This window comes from Gallus gallus, chromosome 2, assembly GCF_016699485.2.
Source record: "Gallus gallus isolate bGalGal1 chromosome 2, bGalGal1.mat.broiler.GRCg7b, whole genome shotgun sequence".
Taxonomy (NCBI): domain Eukaryota; kingdom Metazoa; phylum Chordata; class Aves; order Galliformes; family Phasianidae; genus Gallus; species Gallus gallus.
Window position 1 is genome coordinate 29,678,974 of NC_052533.1, and position 20,323 is coordinate 29,699,296.

Genomic DNA, 20,323 nt, shown 5'->3' on the forward strand with positions numbered 1-20,323 from the left:
AGACTCCTAAGTTGGTTACAGGTGTTCAAAAATGCCAGTATGTCCTGCCCATGCTAATACCTTGCTTCAACTTTCATTTTTATCCTTTCAGAGCTTGCTTTGTTTCTTTAAGAACCTTCCAACAAGTTGTGCAATACTGCAAGTGTGATGGTAAGGCCTTGCCGATCATTCTAGCAAGACAAAAAAAAAGATCTCTAAAATAAATGTTTTGGATTTCATTTTATTTGTCATCTTTTATGAACAAATTACGAAATATACTTCATTCACAAATTGGAAATATTTACAATTTCTTTACAACAAGGCATTGTTGAGGTTTTGATTTATGGCATTCTTAGAGCATTCTGTCTTTCAAAACAAAGACATTGGTGTTGTTTTCAGCACACTGTTCATTTACACTCTGCATGTGAGATGGGAGCGTTTTGGAAGAGTAGATTTGCACTCTCTTTTTGATACAATCTACTGGGCAAACTGAGGCTGGATGCATTTGCAGTGTGAAAAGGAGGCTTGTGCAGATGCGTTGCTGGTACCATGCCACATGATCTGAGGCCACCGTATTACACCAGATGCTGCTGACCACAGAGGACAAGAAAATTCTTCTGAGCCATCCTTCCTCTGCCCTCTTCCGCTCTCTCCAGGAATCATGTGGTTGGGCTAGGTGTGGTACAGTTACATTATTTTTTCTGGTTTTTGAGTCTTCATAAGAAGAGTCTTGAGAAGTCTATTTCAAATACTATCACAATTCTGAAAAGTTTTTCAGACAAAGAGTATCCAGGAAGTGAATAAATACTGTATATCCGCAAAATGTTTAGGAGATAAATTTTGAAGATGTTTCTAAAAGGGAAATGCAACTGTGCTGTTCTGCAGTTGTGACACTTGAGCCATAAAAGCTAAGATAGTTCCATTTTCTCAATTTCTGGAAGTCATTTTTATTTTCCTGAAGAAAATTCTAAAACCACTTCATTCCATGGAACTTTAAAAAATCTCTTAGTATACGCTTCCATTATAAATCAGATGTGGGCCACCATTGCTTAGGTTGTCTGTCATTTCCTACAATAAGAAAAGAAAACATTGATACAAATTACAATTAGCTCATGGTGTTTGGAATTTGGTTTGCTAAGGTTGGAATAAATACTTAAATTCTGAATGCCAAACATTCTGTAAAACTACATTTTTTATTTAGCTTTGTACATTTTACTGTAAAGGAAAAATATTCTTCATATGTAAATTAAGTACATTGGAAAGCTTCTTGACTCGTTGATACTGATTGAGTTGTACATTACTCTCAGACCATGTATAAAGCATTGATGGCATCCCTGCAAGTTTTGTGACACTGTCCTTTGAAAGTGTCTCAACTCACACTTGTGCAGTGATCTACAAAGGAACGAGACAGTAATCAAGTTTTCATTTCCATTCAAACCTTTTTCCTATACTGACATACTACAAATAGATGCTATTTGATGCCAGCTGGGATAGACATTTTGTCATGTAAATCTAGATCCAAAGAAGAATCCAAGGGCTTTGATGCCTGAGTGGTGACTACTTGTCTTGGGATAGGACTGATTTTGATTTTCCCTTAATTTTCCAGACTACGCTTTTAGCAATTCAGCAGTTGCTGTTCAAGTGGCAGATGAGTCATCCCAAAGAAAGGTGACCTGCTCATGAGTCAGAATCCTAAGGCACCTAAACCAGGATTTGTTTGGAGTTAAGATTTTCTAACTCTCAAATTGTGGTTCAAACCATACCTACTTAGCAGCTCTCTAAGCCCTCAGATGACTACATTCATTAAGCACTTCTCTGACCTTCAAGACTGCTAAGCCTTGTGGAATTTATGCTCAGAAATGCCTGATTTTGAGCAGTCCTAAGCCTATTTCACACCAAATTGAATTAGGATGCGGAAATAAAGTGATCTGTTGCTTACATCCAATGACAGATCCCAGAGAACATCCACCAGTGCCAGTGAGTGCACATAAACATGCAGTTTGGTCTATTCTTTTAAAACTTAGACAGATAAGGTAAGGGTACCACTGTTATGCTAGTTTTAAAATATTTGCTTGAGAACCAGTAGCTTTTTTCTGCATGGAAATATTAAAATTCCCCTCTTATACTTCCTAGGTATAGGTAGAGGAAATGCTGAAGAAAATAGTTGTATTTTTCACCCTTCCTGTGGAAGTTTCTGTCAAGAAAATAAAGCAAGAATCACTGGGCTGAAAAAAGAGAAGGGAAAGGATAGAAGGAAAAGCTCTGACTCTTTAGTATTGTAGCTGGTAAACTTGGTAAAGATAAGGCAATTATGGGGCCTGGTCTTTATTCCCAGTTCACCCCTTTCTTTCTCCTTTTAATCCACTTATTGCATTTATATATAGTATAGGACACACGGACCAGAACTCAAAGTTTCACATAAAGCTACAATCTAAAATAGATCACAAAACTTAATTGTTTCCTTTATGTTTTTTGAAAGAAGAGACTTACTATTCTCTCTACAAAGTAAACTTAGGGCCATGAAACCAAGTGAACAAGCCAACCAATAGTTTGTAATCAAGCACAGGCTTCAAATAGCAGAGTGTAAACTTTCCAAATTTTGAGCATTTTCTATCACTCAGATCTGTTTGGATACTGATGCTAGGTGTTTTTACATGGTGACTTATTCTCCTTAAAAGCTGAAGAGGAACACATGTACCTAACATTGTTTTCTAGATCTCCGTCTGGAGGCTACCTGCTCGGAAACAAAGCAATACAGCTGCCAACTTGTAGGTGCCTGAAACCTTTGTCTGATATAAACTGAAATTATTGGTCAGCTGGGAAAGGGAGAAAGAACACCAGTGTAATTTAATATTAACTATCAGCCACAAGTAAAAAGTAATGCTCTGTCATAAGGCTAGCCATGAGTGAGTGACAAAATGTGTTTCCTTTTGTCAGTTTTACCACTTGAATTCTCTGTAGACATTAGCTATTCAAATATCATCAGAACTTCAGAAAAAAATCAGAACCATTTATTTTCCCCAATATTTCTATCCTCAAAAATAAAAGGATTAATAAATTAAAAGGTGTTGCTGAATTCAAGAAATGAAGAAGCACACAGATTAGAAGCAAAGTGAATCAATGGAGGCAACATCCAAATAAGAGCATTTGGATGTCTGTAACTAGGGTGAATATTTTAAATACTCAACTTACTTCCAGATTGCAGCATTCACCACAGAGAATTATGTCACCATCTGGAAGCACCATTCCTGACCCAGAGTGACATCACAGCATCAGCCAACTTTGATTAGCTAAAACTGTGACTTCCTCTTAGAGATGGCACTTCCTGAGGTGACATAACAGCGTGGTAGCTCCCTAGTGGTCAGCGTACCTTGCAGGTAACTCTGGTGTCGGGGGAACCACCGGGCAGCTGGGCAGGTCGGTTATTTCAATACCCCTCAATCTCTAATATAAATATAACAATTATACAATAAATATAGCACAAACAAATACACATGCAGTACACGTCCATATTACTGTATATCAGTATAAATATACAAAATAGTTTTATATATAAAACACTAAATCTATTTTTTAAATTAAAGCCTAATTTATTATAACTATTTTTAAGTAGCCTTCATTATTTTTAAGGGCATGCCTTGAGCTAACGTACTCAGACCTGCCAGCAGCAGGCAGTCTGCATTCTGCAGGTCTGAGAAGTCCCAGACAAGATCAACTGCACATGCATACTTGATTCTACATACATGCAGTGAGTCCACCACTGGTGGAGCTCATCTCACATTCACTGAGCATGTGCAATAAAGTTGCTCTGCTCATGCATCATGGCTCTTCACCCAAGGTAAGTGGGCATCTGGCAGTCTTCTCAGCTACTTGTCTAAAACCTCAGTAGATCAACAAGCAAGCAAATGGGGCAGTGAACTACTGCTGTACATGGTCATCTCCAGCCCACATTGCTAGGGTTAGCAGTTGCTTGCTTTTTGAAAGACTTTTTGCCAAGCCATTTCTTTTGTCTATACTTTTCTCTTTTTGCCTCAGATGGGCTTCATCTTTGTCCTTACTGAGGTAAGAGCCTCCTTGAAAGGCAGGATCTAGCCTACCATCTGCAAGACCATGATAATATTTGCCTGTGTAGCTTATCAGAATTATGCTTCATTTTAAAATGAGAAGGAGAAATGTATTTCTTCCCTAGATTTTATTGTCCTGTTTTATGTTGCTGTTGTAACCTATACTAAATAATTTTAAAAACTTGTTTCACACATTTTCTAAGGTGAATTAATCTGAATTTCTGCTTGGATTCTCATTGCAGATAAAAAAAAAAATAAATCTAAGAATAGTGACAACACTTACTTAATGGACAATTAGTTGCTATATTGTGACCAGGGAATCTGAAAACATTCTACAGTCTGAATGAATGAATCCTCTCACTAATACTCAGATATCTCAGTAGTTGAACTTAGCTGTAATCTGAACTGTCATGTGGCAGCTTAGATAGGCAGTCCGCATGACTGCTGTTCCTTTCTCTAGTCATTTCTCAAATGAAAGTCATTGGATACTAACCCAAAGCATAAAGAGCAGGGTGTAAGTAAACATTCTATTCCTTGAAAATGAATCAGATCCCTGATTTCAATTGCTTATTTCAAGAATTACATTAAATTTATTTATTTATTTTTGTCCTTATATACTCAACTTTACACTGTGGTAAGCTTCCTTTTAGCAGAGAAAGGCAATAAATGCTTGGTGCCACTGCAAATCAGACCGGTTTCATTTAGGTGTCTAAATATCCCTTAGGTGCTTAGGTTTAGTCTTCTAGGTTTGCGAGCTACGGCTTTTGTGTTTAAATAACCTACATTATAAACTGAGTACTTGGGAGAGGAAGAAATTTATTAAACCTGGAAGCATGCAATGATGTGGTTACAGAAAGCATTCTGTGCTTTTTCACGGTACAGTACATGATAATCCATATTAATAAGGCTTCCAATTATTTATGAAGTGCTATATTTAGCAGCTGAGCCCCTGGATAGCTATACAATGGAATTATGCTGAAAATGGATGTACTTCATTGAAATGGATGTACTGCAAATATACAGTACCTAAAAATAGCTCCATATAACGCAACATAATAAAGCGTACACAGAATGGCAGCGTTTCATTTCCCAGAAGCTCTGTCTCATATAAAACTGAAAATTGAATACACTTATTGCCAATTGTATACATTAACACATACAGTAATTTTTTAAGGGAAGCAGAACAAATAAAGAAAAACACACAACTCACTTTTTCTGCCATTTCATGGGAGTGATGCAATGAATGTTCTCTCTCTGAGAACATTCGCCTTTGTTCATAGCTGGCTAGCCGACAAGTGAGCCATGAAGAAAGGGTGCAACCACCAATTCCAATGCATGCAAGAGACATGGAGGCAAGATGCAAAGAATAGAGAGCGGACGACTTCTTTGTGAGAGCACGAAGAAATTGAAAATTTAAAATTCCTCCGATTAGTCCACAGATGCAACAGGCAGAAAAAAGTATCATCTGTCAGGAAAGACGAGAGGTTATGTCACAGTAACATTTCTCGGAGACAGGTTCATTCATATAAAAAATGAGACCAACTCAGATCTTTCACTAATATTCAGTTTGTAACTCCCACAGCTCCCACAGAACTCCAAGGGAATACAGTACTCTCATATGTACAACAGTTAAGATTGATGTTGCATGGAAGGTAAGGTTTGGTAGGCTGAGTTGCCAGTGCTAAAAAAATAATAAATGAAAAGACTACTAGGATACAAATCTTCTGATTTCCAATCTTTCATTCAGGACAGTAATGTAACAGAATACATCATAATTTTCTATTATGCAGTTTCTCATCAATCCTCATAAGTGAATGCCTCATGCATTTGTGCAATTCTCTCTTGTTTGTGTAACAACTGCCTGTGCCTCTTGTTCTCTTGTTTGATTCTAATTTGTTCAGTCTAATACCAATTTGCAGACTTCTACAGTTTTTTTTGTTTGTTTGTTTGTTTTTTTGTGGGGGCTCCAAATGTGTTCAACGTGAGTGTGCTGGACAAGGAAACAACAGAAATTAAAAAAAAATTGAGGCATCTCTACTGCAGTATAGAGCAGACTACTTTTTTTTTTTTTTTAATGTGGTTAAAATGCTTTTGGGAAGTGAAACAGGCTGCAATTATTGAAACATATTTAAAGACCTCATTACTATAATCACAAAGATGTCACCTCTGGTTCAGGATGTCTTTCAGCCACAAATCACTTGAGGTCAAAAGACCTTATTATGGGCCTATTGCTAAATGATTGCTGTATTCACTTCCCCAGACATTGATCTAGATGGGCCTTTGATATGACTCAGTATGGCTTTATATATCTACTTATTTAATATTAAATAAACAGTTTAATGGAACCTTATAGACTACTTCTGTGCCCAACTGAGATGAGAATTTTGTCAGGGAGGTGGCAATCAGACTCTACTCTGCAGTCCACTAGGAAATGACTACTGCTTGAGACCATCAGAACAGACAGCTTTTAGGAAATGAGTATGGTCAACATGTTTTAAAAAAATGACACTGTCATTGGAACAGACTTTGGAGTAATTCATTGGTATTCAAAAATAGTAAGAGAGAGAGAGGTCGATTCCCTTCACACTTATACTTGTTTTACAAGACTCCCATGTGTGCACAGCAGGACATCCAAACTGACTGAGAATTAAAGCCAGACATTATCGCTTATAATAGGGCTGGGTCTTTAACATAAACACAAAAGGTCTGCGGTGACAAAAGGTCTGTTTCAATCACACGATTTTGCTGCAGTCAGAAAAATGACTGTATTTCTGATTTTTAGAAATAAAAGTTCATCATCCTAAAACTGTCTTTCACAATTCTGATCACAAAAAAGAAGTTATTAAAACCAGAAAGAGAAAAAAAAAAACCTAAAATTAAACTTAGTAACTTCACTGAAGTTGTAGCATAGTCATACCCCACTTTACAAAGGTGAATTTTCATCCCTTCTTTAGAAAAGAAGGAAAGAAAATTCAGTGCAGTGTTGGGGAACTCTTTCTTGATCTGTTGTAGGTTTCTGTCAAGAGTTTTTCCATCCACATAGGGAGAATTAGGGATTTATAGCTTAAATAGGCATGACATAAATAGGCAATTTCAGAACTGCTGTGTATTGCTTGATGAACCCAAGGTACCGATTGCTTTCTTTGGACTGCTGGCTTGCAATGTTTACTGATTTTTTACCAGAAACACTTGGAAACAGTACATCTCAAATAGAAAGTTCAAGTTAGATAAGTATGCCTTTCAAATACTTATGTGTTATATATGTACTGGAAAAACTTACGATAAGTCCAGACTTTTTTTTGGCACATAATATTCCACATATGCCACAAAGCAGAAACTGAAAAGGAAAAAAAAAACACAATTATTTAATCATTAATGTCTCAAATTTAAATCTTTCTGTGTTGCTGTAGTGACCACAGCAGAAGGTTAGGCAGTGATAGTAGTTATCAGCATTTTCATTACAAACCTTGTATTTCAGGAAGATATAACTCAGCTTTAAAAACAATTATCCAAGCAGAAACTAGATTGAGAAGGCAGATTGAGGATGATTAAACATAAAAATAGAAAAGAAAAAACAAGTTTCATCAGGTAGTAATTGGTGATCCAAATCCTACTTCATCTACTTTCAAGTCTACCTAATGCCCTAATCCTGGAACTACTGAGGGATCATGTATGGATTCTTGTCCTCAAGACAGTGGAACTCTGGGCAAGAGTATGTGTCAGTCAACTTGATGGGTGCAAATATAGATACTTAGGACATCTGTTGATGTGGTTACAAAGAGTGTGCTGTAGAAATTGTTTCAGACTCTGGATAGTCCATGCTGCAGGAGATAGCATGAAGGTATACGTCCTTTTTCATGCAGTTCCCTTTTGCAAACAGATCTGACAGTTACAATGTCAAGCGTTAGGCAAAAATTGATTAAGAAAACCAAAGATAACCCCACACCAGCAGATATGATATGAATAAATCTTAATGTGTTTTAATGACCTCTGCCAAAAACCAGTAACATTCTCTAATGTCTCTTTTTCCTCCTATAGAAAAGTTTAAGAAGTCCCTGAAGGAACAGTCATGGCAGAACACCACTAGTTGTATAAAAGCAACAAGGTCTTCTCTAGGTATTTGTAATTCTGTCAAAAGATTCCTTCAATACCTCATAAACTCCGTGGTTAAGAAGTCCATACCACTTTCAGTAAAACTACTCCTATATCCTTACCAGGAAGTAATTTTGTAGTTTTAAGACTGAATTTTTCCAAATCCTTTTTATGCTGAGGTTGTATTTCTAGCAAAAAGCTTCAGTTGACCTTGTCAACTGAACAGGCCTGGCTATTACATAAGCAGTTAAAAAAATAGAAGAAAGACAAAAAAAAAAAAAAAAAAAAAAAAAAAAAAGAGTTGTTTTTATACAACATTCTAGAATATATTTCATATATGTTTGATTTACCCTCCAAAATTTTGCCGTTCCAGTATCTCAGTTGAGGAGCTGCTTTAATGTATAGTTTATCTCCCTTTCAAATAAAGTTGTTCACGCATGTAGGTAGGTGTAAGCCTTGAGATGTGTTTTTGCTCTGAGTTAGGTCCATTTAATTGGTTTCCTACAGTTAGTTAATATAGTTAAATGCTGCATGTTATTTACCAGTCTGCTGTGAATGGGATGTATGGTGTATGGACATAATACCGATCTGATCATAAAGAGCGCTGAGTCATGCACACCATGGCACTGGGTGGCTCAGGACACACACAACCGATAATTGCTGTTAAAGCTGGAATAATAATAATAAAAACAGGATCAACCAAAACCTAACATGAACAACTCTGTCTGTCATTTTCCCACAGGCAGAGGAGCTCTTAACTAGCATACCTACTTTGTAAGTTTTTACTCAAGCTTTCTGTAAAGTTTTAAAATTTCACACCCAATTCACTCCAAATCACCTTTACTCAGTGATATATTCTTATATTACCTAGAATATTTCCCTGTTGAAATTCAAAGAATATTGAAAAAGGTGATCTGCAGGATGTTAAGATGCTGGCTTCCAAAAAATACGGAGTGATTAGGTTATTCCATAGATGTTGAAATATTTGAAGGGACTACCTGGAGTAAGGTTTTATTGTGTCAGTCTCTATTTTCTGCATGCATTTTCTTTCTCTGTACATCTATTATACATACACAAGAAAAAAATATATAAATAAGAAATGCAACAGTATAAGAAATAAGAAATATATATTCTAGAGATTTAAGAAATAATTCTGCAGTGAAAGAATGATTGGACTAGGTGATCTTATAGGTCCTTTCCAACCTTGTTATTCTATGATAACTAAGCAAAGAACTCAAAGGAATTGATTATCCCTGGTTCACTAATATTCTTCTCTGTAAGCCTGTAAAAGTCATGCCTAAGTTTTAGAATTCATATGACTACAAGACAAGCAAGTTGCAAAACTGAATGAACTAGTGAGCATGAACATACTAAAAACTGTTGATGAGAAACATGTGGGGAGTAGCAAAGGATAACTATTATCTGTTGTTTTGTGGTTCTCTATTTTTTTTAGATAACAATTATGGAAACAAACTGCCCAAGGAAGTGGTCGAGTCACCATCCCTGGAGGTTTTTAGGAAACATGTAGATGTGGTACTGAGGGAGATGGGTTGTGGACATGAGTTGACAGTTGATCCAGATAATCTTAGTGGTCTTTTCCAATCTTAATAATTCTATGATTCTATGATTCCCAGAGAAAAGTTTTGTTCAAAAATCAATATGATTATTTATTTTATAAAGGTAGTCATTTTGCGATTAAAACCAATGGCTGAATTTGAACTACATCAGGCTATTAAACCTCATGCAAAGCTTTGAAGATGCTTATTCCTCTCTTTGGAGGCTGTAGAGAATTCTGATCTACTAGAAAAAAAAATGGAATCTTGATTACAGATAGAAAATTAGTGACGTGGAGTACGAGAACGTTGCTCAAACAGAGTTGCCTTAACCAGGCTTCTCAGTGTAAAGACCTTTAGAAAGCTTAGGAAGTCAGACAACATTTTGTGATTGACTGTGATAATTTCTTTTTGACAGACTAAGTAGCAGCTCTGGAATTTTCTTCTTGGTGCTATAGTAATTTTCTGTAGCATTTTTGAAGTCCTAGTGCTATAGTCAGCAGTAGTGAAAAGTAGATGGGAAAAACTATTCTGACTCTTTGTACCACAAAAAGACTGTGAGTACTCATCAGTCTTAAAAGGAATTTCCTGTGTTTGTTCTGGTTTATCTTTTCGTTTTGAGTTCTTCTCTTTTATAATACTGCCAGCTGGAATACAGCCATCAGGGGCTCTGCTGTATTGCCACTCCCTATCTATTCTTGGTAATCTTGAAAGATTTCATCTTCATGTCGATATGCCATAGCATTTAAACTTGACTTGTAACTGTTGAGCTACTCTTGACTGCGGTTTATGCATGCCTAACTAATACTGTCATGTTGAGGAATTGCTCCCTTCTACATGAGTATTGATTATATTCAGGCAATTTACCAACCTCCTGGACTCTTTAATGTAGTTACATTTTCTAACTATGTCAAACCTGAAGTAAGTTAAGGCAAACAGACTTGTGTTAAAAAATAGTAAATCAGGAGTGGAAAAGAAATATATCACTGAAGATAAGCTCCTTATAAAGACTGATCAATTGTTCAAGTGTTCACTACTCATACTGCAAATAAGGCTAAAACATTTCATGAAGGATAAACCAAATGAATAAATCCTCCAAGATGCTGTGGAAACTAGAGAGATATGTTTCACAAATGTACCTTGTTTTAAATTTTATTTTGCAATTATAATTCATCAGAATATTCATAAGTGAAAGGATCAAAACCTCACTTTAAAAAAATGACATATTTCACTATTTGCAAGCAATTCCCATTACTTCTGGGGTAACTTTTGCTTGCAAATTTCATCATACCTGCTCTAATACATGATATTTCAGGTTAAGATTATCAGAAGGAGGCAGGGACTGAATGCATAAACTGATAATAGATAAGAGCAGAATCTCTCTTGGATGATTGGTAAAAAATCCAGAGGAAGATATCACAAAACACAAAAGCTTCTTAGAGTCCTTTTGAATCTCAGTAGTCTGTGAGTGCTTCACTTCCACTTCCAGTGAAAACTTTCTAGGAACCTAGCAGAGTCAGAGTCCTCCTGTTAGCACAAGTGTGATTGCAAGGTGATGCCTATGTGCCTGTAGACACTTTGCCACTCAACTTACAGCTGTGCCTGCTTCTGTTCAATATGCACATTTGAAAATCTCTCTTTTGGCCTGTTGAACCTTGGAATAAAGAAACAAAGACCACCCAGAAAAGGAGAATGTAAATTTTAAGCTTGCTTTAATATATTTTATATTAAATTGAGCTTGAAACAGAAGCTCATATGCAAACACCCAGAAATTTTGGTGAGGAGGCTGAAATCTCAATTTAGATTCAAGTTTTGTGGCTTGGACCAATCCCTATTTCATATTCTCTGAAACATAAGACTTGGCCTCAATCACTTTCTCCTGGAAAAAGGAGGTTTTCTTACTTGCATTCTGGAAAAAAAGATTCAGTTTTAGTTATATTTGCAGAAAGCCAAAGATTTGATGATTTCCATCATGCAGAGGAAAATGAACTGCTTTTATGCTTCATGTTGAATCTAGGAAACTTCTCTTTTTCTTTTTTTTTTTTCTTTTTTCTTTTTCTTTTTCTTTTTCATTGGAGGAGGAGGCAAAAGTAGTGGTGAATAAAATTCATCTGAGAAAATAATCTGTCCATAGAAACTTTCTGAAGAGATAAAGAAAAGAGTGAAGAAAACCTGCTGAAAGTAAGGACTGCTTGATCACCAGTTATTGCTCATGACAAAGAAGCACAGACTACATCCATCGAGTGGAGAGCCCTCTGGCATTTTAGGTCATCCATATGTATCTGATGAAATAGAGGAAATTATTTCAAAGCTGTGTTGGATTACTGTTTCCTTTCACCTGGTTCTAGACCTTCAGAGATGCTTTAAAACTGGGAAATGGTTTTTAGAAGAACTCAGGGAAATTTAGAAGTGAGTCTCTGAAGCTGAATGTCTACGTGCCATCAGTGATTCACAAAATATCTCACTGTCCGGAAAAAAACTCAACTTCTCATCCCAAAGAAATATTTATTTACTTTAGAATTTACTTTAGAATAACAAATATTAAATGATTTTTAATTATGTTGTTTTCTATCAAACACTTACATTATGACTGCTTTATTCTCAAAAAGTAATAAATTAAGAATTATTCCCTGCTGGTTAATGAAAGCCTTAGCAAAAGATTTCAGCTTATACTTAAGTAAATCTATATTCAACAGATACTCCCAAATACAAGCCAGGCAGTAGAAGTCTGCGTGAACAGATCATCTTGAAGGTTGGTGTGTGCTTCTGGGAGGTCTGAATGATAAAGAAAACCTACTGAAAGATTCCTCAGCTGGAGTGAATTGTTCTGATTCTATGCAAGGCAAGAAGCTTCTACACTTGGTACATCCTCCCTCATCGACAGGTACAGAAGTCTCTCCAGTTCCACTGAGTTCACTGACAGTGCTGCAATTCATTTAATCAGGATAAGGAGCCAGCCAGAAATAGGGTCAGTTTGAGGAAAATTCAGTGCACATGTTGAAATAAAGTAGGATCACATCTGCCTTTTGTCTGCATGATTAAACAATAGTGTGGTTTTTGTGTGTTCTCTAAAAACAAAACAACAAAAAAAAAATTACTAGATGTTCTTTTCCAAAAGAAACTTGGCAACAGTAAAAGCTAAATGCAAAAATAAATGTTTTAAAATTTTAGGCCACCAGCATTATTTAATAGTCCAAAATGATAGTCCTGCTCTGGGAGAGTTCCTACTGACTGAACCTTTCTCTTTTCCTTCAAATCCTGGATTAAAAAAAGTTATTGAAATGAGTGTTTTAAATGCCAACTTGGAGCAAATTTCTATAGCTAAACTGTAAATGCACATTTTTAATGGACAGGGAGAATTCTACTGTGCTACAATCAAGAATTATGGAATATCTGCTGCTACAGACAAATGTCCAGAGATTACATATCAATTATATACATTTAGGTATTTATAAGCAAAAAGGCTGTCTCTCTGAGGGGCATAACCAGAAGTGAAATGTCAAGTATCTCTGTTGTAAGTGAATATAGATGGCACATTTGGCCAAGGATGTGGCTTTTGTCTCATTCTTTCTTTCTCAGGGATAGTCTTGTCTGTAGCAAGAATTTATTCATCATTGCAGAATAAATGAGAATTAGAGCCATATACGTGTATGTGTGGGAGTATGTACCTAGTGATAGTGATGCAACTACTATGTTCCAAATATAAATGGGCAAGTATATGACCATTTAAAAATATATATGAATATGGTTGAAAATATTATCTTCTTTTCTTCTTCTTCTATTTATTTATTTATTTAGTACAAAAGCCTTTGCAATGGATGCTGTCATTCTTGCTGTATTAGTGGTAGTTGCTCAGCATGCTCCTTGGATGGATCATTTCTATGGTACACCCTATAACTGAATTGGAATGATAGATTTCAGAACTGTGCCTCAGTCTCCAGTTACAGAAATCTGGGAGGCACCAAGTACAGCCTATGGAGCCTGTGGAGTAGATTGTATCAAGGCAATTATAAAAAACAAGCAAACAAACAAACAAAAAAACAGAAAGAGCATTCAGAAATCAAGAACGTCCATCTTAAGAGACTTTGAACTGTATGTTATGTTATTTTGGTAATTTATCATAGAATCATAGAATCATAGAATGGCTTGGGTTGGAAGTTACCTCAAGAATCATTAAGCTCGAACCCCCCTGCCACATGCAGGGCCACTAACCAAATTTAGCTACCATGTCCAATTTTTAAAATAATGGTTTGCATATAATGTAAAAGAAATTCGTCTACACGTGCTCTGGAGAATTTGCTTCAGCTGTTTTATTTTGACTACTTTTTAGACAACTCAGCGTCTTAATCCAGCTCAATTTCAATGAGAACAACAAATTTAGAATCTGTTTTCCCATTTCCATGCATTTTTGATGTAGACATTCTCTAGGCTTTCCATTTCTTCATTATTGTCTACTCCACTTTGCCAGGCTTCCTCATAAATAATGCAGAGCATGCAATGATCAGAGCACCTCAGCCCAAGCTTAACTTCACTTGTATCTAATCCCATGGGTGGGATTCACATGTTTAAAGTTAAGTGTGTTAGTAGATTATCTGGTTGAATGAAGATGATGAACAGAAAGAACAACTCTTAAGAAAAAAGCTAATGTATATCAAATAAAAGACATCAGAGGGAGGCAAGTATAACAGATAGAATGTGTAAGATTTTAAGATTCCCAAATTTTAGGAATGCAGGCTAAGGTTTCCATGGCGATGCTATCTTCATCTGTTTCATTATGAACTTGGGCCTCTGCTGAGTTCCACACACATCAGTAAAGAGCAGAACAGGGTAAAAGTTTTCAGTATATATTCAGGTAAATTACTAGAGGATAATGTTCCACTTAACTCTGGTGTTGTTTTGCATCCTAACATATCAAAGTGTCAGTTTTTCCTTTAATGTCACTTTCTTTTTTCTCATTGTTCATTTCTCAAAGGAAAACCCTGTTTCAAGAATGTCAGTCAGAAAAAAAATAACAGACTTCATGCAAGACATATTCGTTAATACAGCCAACATGTGCTCAGTGTAAGATCCAGTGAATAGAATGGTGAGTTATGCCATTTTTGCAGCATCACATTTCTGAGGATTGTGTAAACAGACCTTTCTCCAGTTCTTTTGATTTGGACCTAAGCATCTCTGGAGAGCAGTAGGTCTCTGGCTTTTTTCTTGCCCTATATCAACTGCAAGTCCTCTAGTCAGGACATTTGAACCACTGGAGAGATACAAAGAGGATGCAACGATGTGACAATTTAGACAAAGTTCTTTAGCTCAGTGCAAAGTAAGTAAACCTTTATGATGTGTAATCCCCATCTGCATACTGCTGATTTCTCATTTCCTTTACTACATGCAACATAAACTACTTGTTTTTGCTGTACGGTTTCTTTGTGGCCTCTCTGTCTACTCCTCCTGCTGACATTGGTCAAACAGTTGATGCCTGTCTCTACTGCCTCTGATTGTGGGCATCCTTTACCCAGGCGTTACATGTTCAAACAAGTCCCTTTGGTTTCCCTTCCATGACTCCACATTCACATATGGGCAGAATTTTCTATAATCACTTGGAAAATTTATTCACTGTCCTGTGTTACCTCTCTCTAAATCTCTGCCTACTAACAGCTTGAAATCAGCCAGACTGCTGATGTGCTAATGCAACCACCTGTTATACCAATCAATTTTGATTTGCTCTTTATTTATATCCTTTAATTCTACATCTGTCTCTTTCTTTGTTTGTAAGATCCTTGGAGCCAACATCTAATATGATAGAATCTGTGACTAGTACAAACTGTGGGATAACAGAAGCCATAGAACTGAATTAAGCAGTTGTGCAGGAAATGTGCATTGTCATGAAATGGTATCAGCTGTGATTGCACTGTCACAAAATGCAATCACTGCATAAAATTCTGATCTCACAGACTGGTCAGAATTCTCAGAAGCCAGGATGTTACCTCATTAGATTCTCAGATAGACACATTTTTGAGTAATCTTTTTCTTCATCAGCAATGATCAGAAACCTTTCTTTTTGAACTGATTTTGATAATACCATTACCTGCTGGCTGGTGTCCTACATCACTGTGTCTTCATTCTCATATCTCACCTACCTGTTCTGCAGTGCAGAATTATGTGTTTATGTACTGCCATAGATATTTATGACTGTTGTCAATAATTAATAAGTATTGACAGTAAGAATATTACATGAAGCACTTTGTCAGAATTAATCTATAAATCACAGGAGGTTACACTGTTGAATAACCCAGAATTTGTTGCACTTAACATCTCATCTCAAGCAATGCAAGCAATGCTTTTAGAGATACTGTTGTTCAATCCAAGCTGGCAAAAAAAACCAAAACAGCGGAGTTCAAAAATGCCCACTCATGTTTAGGATGAGTTTTCAATATTATCTACTCCTTTCTCCCTAAAGATACATAACAATTTGGAGGAAAATTCTTCCTAGAAGCATGTTTATCTCAAACTGAAGAATTAAGAAAGGTTTTTGAGAAGTGAGAAATGCTCATTGTTATGGACATGCTTCTTCTCTGTTATGAACACGCTTCTACTATTAACCCATTATTGCTGCTTGATATTTATGGTCATTTTACGAGAAGCTCCTGAGAACATCTTTTATTTTCCTTCCAATTTCCTTTCTCTTTTCCTTCCAGAAGCTCAGAACTCACAACTTGACATTATTTTAAAACACTTTTTGACAGTCTTGCCATAAGGGACAGGACTGTTCTTTTTAAAAAAACAGAGCTCGTAATTTGAAGATTACAAGCTATGGCCCGGGCTCCTTAATGCTGGGAGCTCTTGAGGCAGTGTGAGAATGGGTTCACAGAAAGTTCAGTTGTTTACAGCAAAATAAAATGATAATAATAACAAAAGAAAAAAAAAGAAAAAAAAATACCGAGAAAGAAATGTTCCCATGCCCCGACACAGACACATCTCCTCCCGCCGTGCCGTCCCGCCGCCCCGCGAGAATGCAGACTATACCCCATGCACATCGGAAATGGACCCGGCGCGGCTCCCGGCGCAGCATGCACACGCGGAAGGGAAGGAAAGGGAAGGGAGGGGACGGGGGTGCCTTTGCACGGTCTGATCATCACCGTAAAGAGTTAAAGAGAGAGTGAAATGGCTAACGTACACACACCCCGCTCCATACCGGAGAAGAGTCTCCCAGTTGAGGTTTATGCTCTGTGAGGACCAGGCTGAAACTGACCGCCCCCACGGCCACGCTGGACACCCCTAACCCTATCTCCAGCACGGAGAGCACCAGGAGGCTCCCGATGATCTGGCTGCTGGTGCACATCCTCCCTCGGTCATCCTTCCTTCCCGATCAGCCGGGGAAACCGCGCCTCCGCCTTCTCCTCCGCCGCTCCCGCGGCCCTAAGTCGCCCCCAAACTTTTCTTCCTTCGCCGGCAGCCGGGGCGGAGCGGAGCATCCGCGACCGCCGAGAGCTGCCGAGGGGCGGTGGGGCGGCCCCGGCGCCGCCGGGCCCCGCGCAGAGCCGCGCAGCGCCGCGCAGCGCCCGACCGGTAGCGAGTGCGGCGGCGGCGGTGGCGCGGAGCTCTCCAAGGTGCCGGGCCGGCGGCGGGGACAGGGCGCCGCTGGCGGCCGGCCGGGCAGCGCGGCGGTATGCAGCACCACGCTCCTCAGGGGCTGCGCCTCCTCCGGAAAAGTCGACCTTGTCTGATCGCCTCCTGCGCTCACATTGAAATGACCTCACTGGGATTTTTTTTTTTTTTTAAATTTCTCCCCCTCTTTCTCTTCTTGGGTTGGGGGTGGAGGGGAGAGGAGCGTGGCGAGCCCACCTCAGCTATATTTATGTATGAATCTAGACCCAATGCACGGGCGAGGCGCTTCGACAGCCCCGCCCCAGGGCCACAAGGCACGGCGCCTTCCTCCCGTCCTCCCCCCGGCACCTGGTTCGCACACGTCCTCTGTCCCGCAATACTTGCACAAAAAGTGAGCCCCCTGGATGAAGTGTGCGCAAGCCTCTCATCCCAGGGGCTTCTATCAAAAAGCAGGAGGAAGTCCATCTTTCCTTTGTATGAGTAAAAGGGCTGGAGTCTGTCATATCTAACCACTGCAAACTCTCAGATCTCTTCCAAAATGCTGCTGCCAAAATAGGCAACTGCTGTAGACAGTCCTGTCACTCTGACAATGGCCAGAACTGTCTCAGTCCTAAAGTAAATGACCAGCAAAACAAAATATAATAAGAGATCAACAGCCGCTTATTGAACCATCCTGAATTACTTGGTACCAATTCCTATTTCTGGTCCTCCTCTACTGGGAAGGCTTTGCCACTCTTACTACAGTTTTACAACCGAGATATAGTGGAGACATATACTCAGTCTAGAACATGTGCTCTCATAAATATGGATAATCAGCTTGTGAACTGTTCACCTTAATAGGCCAGAAAGACTACATGAACAATTCTACCCCATCATGCTTCAAAAATAGCAACATCCTACAGGATATATATATTTTTTTCTATATGCATTATTTTATTATATTGCTACTATTAACACATTTCATATGGAGTTATTCTCTGCAGGCAAAAATGGAAAATTCTTAACCTGTATGGAAACCCTGTATTCAGGCATCAGAATCCAGAATAGTAGTCTAGACATACCCACCATTTTGATGGTACAGTTGGGAGGCTAGAGTATAAAAGCAGCAGGATCCTGATGTCTTTGGCCTCCGAAGTTTCTGTCTCGTGCTTTGAAAAGACATGCATTGAATCACTCTTATGAGAGGAGAATAAGCAGTACGCATATATTATACACACTTGAGAAGGTGAGATTCAACAATGCAGTCCAGAGTTCAGATCTCATTTGTAGAAATCGTGCATACTTAATTGCTGTGAATGGAACTGGGCTGGCATCAGTCTGTCACCCTCAGCTGTTAATGTTCTATGCATATCCAAGATGGAAAGAAAAGTCTTCTTTCATTAAGATCTCTTTAAAACTTTAGCTGTTTCATATTTTCTGATGCTTTTCTCAGTTCACAGAAGCAAGGCAAGTGACTACATCTGTACCTGTATTATAGTTAAAGCTGAATTGTCCCCTTTTCATTTCTTGTGTTTTAAATGGTACCTGACATCTCCTATCATTAAAAAATCAAGTCACAGCATAAAAGTTGCTAAGCTGCTATATTTATGTGGGAGGATGGAGAAAGCACAGATTTTCAAGTACTCACATGGGTGTAGGAAGGTGTTTCTGCAATGACAGTATCCTTATTATGTCAGATTGTTATAAACGTTAAAGTGTCCTAAGGTGCAACAGTTTTACTGCTCAGAGTATATTTTACCAGGACTATAAAAACCAGTGGTGATAGGAGAGGAATTGCATAATGACAGATATAATTAATATATTTAATACTTCCAGCCAGAGAGTGCCAGGGTAAAACTCATGTGACAGAAATAAGATTTCCATAAACAGCTTGTTTTACGTAACATTTCCACTTCAGTCATAATAAGCTGTCAGAAAGATGGTGGAAAGAGACCTTATGAAAATTGTGTCCTAGATGGAGATCACTTCATGTGATAGTTGTTACAACAGGGATATAAAACTGGAGCCCAGTGACAGGAGAGGAAGAGCTCTGGGTGCTTGCTTTCTAATCTGCAGACTGCAGGGAGGTGAAGAGCTGAGCGAGACCTCAGTCAGAGTTAATAAGACTGGCCAGGAGGAGCTGTGTGAGTTATCTCTGTTTTGCACCTTTCAAATAAGGGCAGGAAGGAAATGTAATATTCTAATCATTATCTTTTTAAAATGAAAAGATACAGTCTTTGTCCATGTAATCATTTTAGTTTATTTGTACTGTGGTGTTGCATTGTCATTATGTGCTGATCTAGGCAATTAACTTTACACATGGGACTATTCATGCATACTTTTTAGCACATGCTTACATCTTTACGGCATTAAGGAGTTCTTTTCTGGGGTTATTTAACAGCTTACTGTCTCAGCTGGCTCATTTCAAAATGTTTCCTGTATTTCTGTTTCCCATAACAAAATGGTTATGATGAAAAAATAAAATAAAATAAATCATTCAATGTGCAGAGAAGTTTTCATTACAACTGCTGACAGTTAAACACTAAAATCTCATCTTCAAAGTAAAATTAACTATAGTCAGGAGGACTGTGGATTTTTCTTTAATTTAAACTGTTGGATTCAAGAACAAAAGTCATCAATCTTATTCTTCTTGACTTCTCTGAAGGAAAACTTTTTTCAGTTTTTTATCATTTGAGGTTTTAAAAATAGTTGATGGCAAAAAAAAATCTAGTCACACAGTGGAATGAAGAGTAATTGGATGACAGAGTGTTGTAATGAAGAAATAGAACTCAGAGTATGGAGTTTCAGTTTTTGTGGCTTTGATGGCTGAAAGTGGAACACTAAGAGGCTCTCCATTGCAGACAACCATTTTTTGAGCATGTGATAGAGCTGCATTGCATAGCTGAATATACCCTGTAGAAGTGGTTGAGTTTATTTACTCCATTATTTCATGTGTCTCTAAAACAAAGATCTTTACTGTGAATAAGAACAGGGCCCATATAATTGAATCAGATTTCAGGCCATTAATCTAATCTAGCTTCAGTAAATTGACAATAA

The 20,323-nt window shown here is 37.8% G+C and overlaps 1 protein-coding gene across 11 annotated transcripts; it reads right to left on the reverse strand.

Annotated features, from left to right (window-relative positions):
- Window positions 1-204: 204 nt before the first annotated feature.
- Window positions 205-17,142, reverse strand: TMEM196 (transmembrane protein 196). 11 transcript variants are annotated; one of them, XM_015281865.4, is made up of 5 exons: window positions 16,875-17,142; window positions 7,324-7,380; window positions 5,254-5,508; window positions 3,350-3,423; window positions 205-1,047 (listed from the first exon to the last, which is right to left on the reverse strand). In XM_015281865.4, the coding sequence occupies exons 1-5, from the start codon at window positions 17,019-17,021 to the stop codon at window positions 1,041-1,043; spliced, it is 540 nt and encodes a 179-aa protein (XP_015137351.2). In that variant the 5' UTR covers window positions 17,022-17,142; the 3' UTR covers window positions 205-1,040. The 11 variants fall into 11 exon arrangements, with proteins under 11 accessions (XP_015137351.2, XP_004939393.3, XP_004939397.2 ...); XM_004939336.5 differs by having other exon boundaries at window positions 16,863-17,142; XM_004939340.5 differs by having other exon boundaries at window positions 16,857-17,142.
- Window positions 17,143-20,323: the final 3,181 nt, after the last annotated feature.